At 36.5% G+C, this 5,000-nt stretch overlaps 1 protein-coding gene across 1 annotated transcript; it reads right to left on the minus strand.

The window, feature by feature from the left end:
* Positions 1–1,758: 1,758 nt before the first annotated feature.
* Positions 1,759–2,557, minus strand: LOC113341509 (60S ribosomal protein L8-1-like). The gene has a single exon (XM_026586359.1). It carries the CDS (start codon positions 2,539–2,541, stop codon positions 1,759–1,761), a length of 783 nt encoding a protein of 260 aa, XP_026442144.1. The 5' UTR covers positions 2,542–2,557.
* Positions 2,558–5,000: the final 2,443 nt, after the last annotated feature.

The raw sequence follows: 5,000 nt of genomic DNA on the forward strand, positions 1-5,000 counted from the left end.
ATGGGGATAATTGATAGTCTTTTTTTCCGGTATGCTTGCTGGACGCCGGTTCAATTGGTTCTGGATCCATGCCCTTTATCCTAGTCTGTTCTTCTCTCGTTGTTAAATCCGTGGATTCCTCGTGTATCCCATAAGTGCAACTCATACAGGAGTTAATACTGAGTTGCTGACACTTGCGGGGGACACTGAAATGTGGCACATAAATCAACTCAATTGTGCTAATGTATTGGCTAGGTGCCTATTTGATACTTGTTATTGTTGGGTGAGGCTTTGTGGTCAATGATGTGTCACTGTATTGGTATATAAACCGAACTTCACTCTAGCCTGTTTTTTGTTCACAGGAGATGACGAGAGGCTGGATTTCAAGACATTCCGGGTGCTGACACTAAATTTGGGATAGTTTTTGTATCAACAGGTGAATACTCTAAACGATTTACGTATGGTTCAAAAAAAAAGGTGAATGTTAAGAGTATTAATTTCGACTCCAGGACTGAAAAGTCCTGACTCCGTCACTGCGCCAAAATCCCTTAGCCGTTTAACCGAGACCAATGTATGTGTACTTGTGAACCGAGACTAAATAGTAAATGTACCCATTTTCATTTTTGACTACATTATTCCTTCCTTGTCTTCTTACTAAATAAACGCACAATTGTAAGTTGTAACTCATGTCATGCCATTTTCAAAATTGATATACATCATTTCGTTGATTTCCTTTTGGGATTCCGTTTCCAGTCATGCATTATGAGTTCTTGTTTTTCTTTTTTAAAAAGGTTAAATTACTAAACATTATTCGGAGCTCAAAGCAACTAAAAGAATTCGTTCTCTAAAGTAGTAAACTACGATAACTATTTTCTAGTATGATAATCAAGCCGATGAAACTTAAGGTGATGGAGAAAATTGAATTAAGTCTAAGTGAACATTTCAAGAACAATGGTGTGCAATTTCAGGTGCCGTACATAGGTTGTATTCTTTCTCGAAAATCAAAATTAGTCCGGTGAAAGAAGACTATAAGGAATTAAATCCTAAGATTGGCGCAAAAGAGAAAGCAACCGAGTATTTAAAATTTATGAACAAACAATTCAGTTTGAACTTACTTTTTATTAAGAACAAAAAAGAAATTAACCGAGTATTTGATATTTATGAACAGTAAAAGGAATAAATCAGAATTAATGTATTGAATCAATGGATGTTAAGCAACTTGCAAAACCATTTTAAGCAGTCTTGCCGGTGTCCAAGGAAGAGAGGAAAAACTTTAGGCATAGACAATAGACTATACATTTTTAAGTATAGTTTATACACTTGGATTTACACTTGGCCATTGTTATGCGACTTCCATCATTAGCTCTTCTTGGTAGCCTTCTTGCTGCAACATACTCATTCTTTCGAGATGAGTTTCACCACCATCTACTTCTTTTTGGACAGGTAGTATTTTAGTTTTTAGTACTTACTTACAGATTATATGTTTTACGAGGTCGGATGTTGCAGGGGACAAATCAAATTGAGAACTGTTGTTTGGTTTGGTTAAGCTTTGTGTTTTCACAGTAGTTTGTTAATATGTGCTGTTTGCAATAGCAGAAAGACCACAGAAAAAGACCTTACCAACATCTTCCATAAAAAACTCTTGATAATTGAGATCCAAATTGAATAGCAGTAACAAAAACAACTTAAATCTGAAACTACCTCTCTTAATGTTGTAGACTATAAAAAAGTAAATCCTAAGACTTAGAAACAAAATGTATCAATTAATTATAAACCAACTTAGGCCCTATCTGTCTTAGCAGCACTAGCAGCAGCTTGTCCACGGAGACGACCAGTTCTCCTAGCACCAATAAGACCAACCTTTCGTCCAGCAGGTTTATCACGGCTAACCGTACTGGGATGTCCAATATGCTGATGGTTACCTCCTCCATGGGGATGGTCAACTGGATTCATAGCCACACCACGAACCTTAGGCCAGCTGTTCCTCTTCACTCTGAACTTGTGGTATGCGTTTCCAGCCTTCAACAAGGGCTTCTCAGTCCTACCTCCACCAGCAACCTGGCCAATCATAGCACGACAACCACTTGGTACAATCTTCTTGGCACCGGAAGGAAGCTTGATTCTTGAGGTTCCGTTATCAGGGTTGTGACTGATAACAATAGCATAATCACCAGAAGCTCTGGCTAAAGTACCTCTATCACCGACATGATGCTCAACGTTGCAAACAACAGCTCCTTCAGGAATTGATCGCAATGGCAAAACATTACCAACCATGAGACTAGCTTTCTTCCCACAATACAAAAACTGACCAGTATACATACCCTCAGCTGCAACAAACAACTCCTTTTGATGCTTGTACCTAAACGGATGACGGAAAGTAACTCTGGCTAATGGTGCACCACGTCCTGGATCATGAATGATGTCAGTAACTACACCTTTCAAGTAACCATTTCTTTCACCGAAATCTAAACTCCTGAATCTTGCAGGTCCCTTACGATGGTGAGTATGGGATTTGAATACAGATCCAGCTCCCTTACGTTGAGCTCTGATAACTCTACCCATCTCTCTCTTTCTCGCGGCGTTCTTCTTCTCCTCTCTAAGGTTAGGGTTTCGGGGGTGGGTTTTTATAGAGTTGTCTTTGCTTTAGTTTCCTTATTTTCTCTCTGGCAAAAGGAAAATATCAAGGCTTATACTGCATGAATATATTATGACTTGATTATTTTCTCTCCTTTAACATCGGGTCTTATACTGCATGAATATATTATGACTTGATTACGTACCAAAGCCCAAAGGTCCAAAACAATAATAAAGACGTGAAATATCCCTGCTGGGCTGAGAAATTGATGAATTAAACTCAACCGTGTTGGGCTAGGCTTTGTGCCAAAATTCCATTCCCGTGTATACGTGAATAGTGGAGATGAGATACTCATTTTCGTTTTCATCATACCATTCCTTGTCTCCGCGCTAAACAAATGAGCGAATAATTTCAATTTTTTTGTAACTCATTCTCACGCTATTTTCAATTTGATATTCATTCTTTGTTTCCCTTTTGAGATTCTACCAGTCATGCATGATGGTATTTGATTGTTTTAAGAGGTTGGTTTCTAACATTTATTAGTAATTTTTCTTTGTTCCATAACTTGGGTGATCAGGTAAAGGAATCTGAGGTGTTGGAGACAACTGATAGTAGAGTATCTCCAACGGCTCATCCGTATCCTTCGTTTGTGAATGCGTCTTTTGCTGATTTGTGTTGAAACTTCCACATAAAAAGTTCAAGAAAAACATCTCGAACTTTGAAAATTGTGTTACAGTTGTGTTGTACTAATAGGATGAGCATATTTATTTCTTTTTTAAATATCCTTTTTGCGGGTTAAATAAATTCTCTATAAAATTTACTCTCTCCCGCCAAATTGTGTAAAACATTTCATCTATAAAATTATGGTGGCTATTTTTTACTTTTGGGAAAATGTGAAAACTGCCCCATATAACAATGCCCCATAGGAAAAATGCTCCATGAATATTTTATTTATGGGAAAATGCCACACCGTCAGTTTTTCCGTCCAAATAGTCAATATCACGAAATTGACCAGTCAATATCTCCATTGATACGGTTTTGATCTCAATGCACAAAATGAAACAGTCTTCTCTTCTCCTTCGTCCCGTTTTCCTACCCCATTCATCTTCAATTAACATGGCAGAACTTCAATCTCATCTTCATCTTTTATCACCAACAAGATAATACCCATGTACACTTGAAACCCCAAAAAACCAAAATCAGAATAACCAAATTACAAACCCAAATTACTTCCATCCATCACAAACCATTACCCACTGAAAATATATCCTTCACCATTAAAAACCCAATTTTTTTTCAGAAAAATCGAATTTTATATCGTTAATTTTCAGTCATTCCCCGATTAAAGACCCTTATTTCAGCAATTAAAAACCCTAAATGTAAATTTCCCAAAAATCAGTAAACCCTAATTCAATTGAACAACTTTATCAAATTCAAACTAAAATTGCTACGAGATAATCTAAAGTAGAAATGAGTTTCATGTATTTACGATGAAACTGTTCTTCAAATTTTTGATTCTTCATCTTTCAATGACTCACTTTAACTGTTCTTCAAATTTTTGACAGCAGAACTCTTCTATTTATCTCCTTGGTAGATCAAGTAAAACTAATCAACATGAGTTAAACACAAAACTTCAATTTTCACTCAACCTTGCCATTGAATTCTCACTGCAAATGTGTTTCACTGTCTTTGGTTTTTCTTGATGTGATTAAATGTCGACGGAGAGAAAGAGATATAGAGGAGAAGGAGAATATTCATCTCCAGTCGTCCGTCATTCAAGACTAGCACGTGGCGAAATCCTGTGAACGGGCATATGCCATTTTTCGCACATGTAACATCACTTAACGACACATGTGGAAATATCGACCAGTTAACAGAGTTTTGACAGAAACACTGACGGCGGGGCATTTTCCCATAAAAAAAATTTCATGGGACATTTTCCCAATTTTCCCTTTACTTTTCCATTCACCACTAATACTACAAGTTAGGTTTTAGTATGTTTCTCTTTCTTTTTCTAATTGGTGTTGTAGTATATTTTGAATCATGTTACCAGATGTTGTAATCCCTTTTCATCTTTGTTCTTCGTACACTACCTATCATACTGTTTTGATTTAAGTGTACACCTTAAATGCTTGTGATTTTATTTGCTTGGAGTTTTGATGAGTTTTACCTTGGTATGTTATAGAATGATTGCATTTTGTTTGCAGGCATTTTTCTTGGTACGGTTTTTTTATTTGAGAACAAAAGAGAAGGTGATTGAACTTTTGAAAATAATGAACAAAAAATGAACGAAACCGAACCCCTTAATCGGTGTACGTGTACCAATGCTATGTCTTATGTTGATTTTGATAGTCACTGTTGGAGAAATTGCTAAATTATACCTGCAAAATAATCACAAAAAAAAATAAATTGTTATGGCTGAGTCGCGGACTAGGTCGTTTTTTTA

The sequence above is a fragment of the Papaver somniferum genome, unplaced genomic scaffold (genome assembly GCF_003573695.1).
Source record: "Papaver somniferum cultivar HN1 unplaced genomic scaffold, ASM357369v1 unplaced-scaffold_29709, whole genome shotgun sequence".
Lineage (NCBI taxonomy): Eukaryota > Viridiplantae > Streptophyta > Magnoliopsida > Ranunculales > Papaveraceae > Papaver > Papaver somniferum.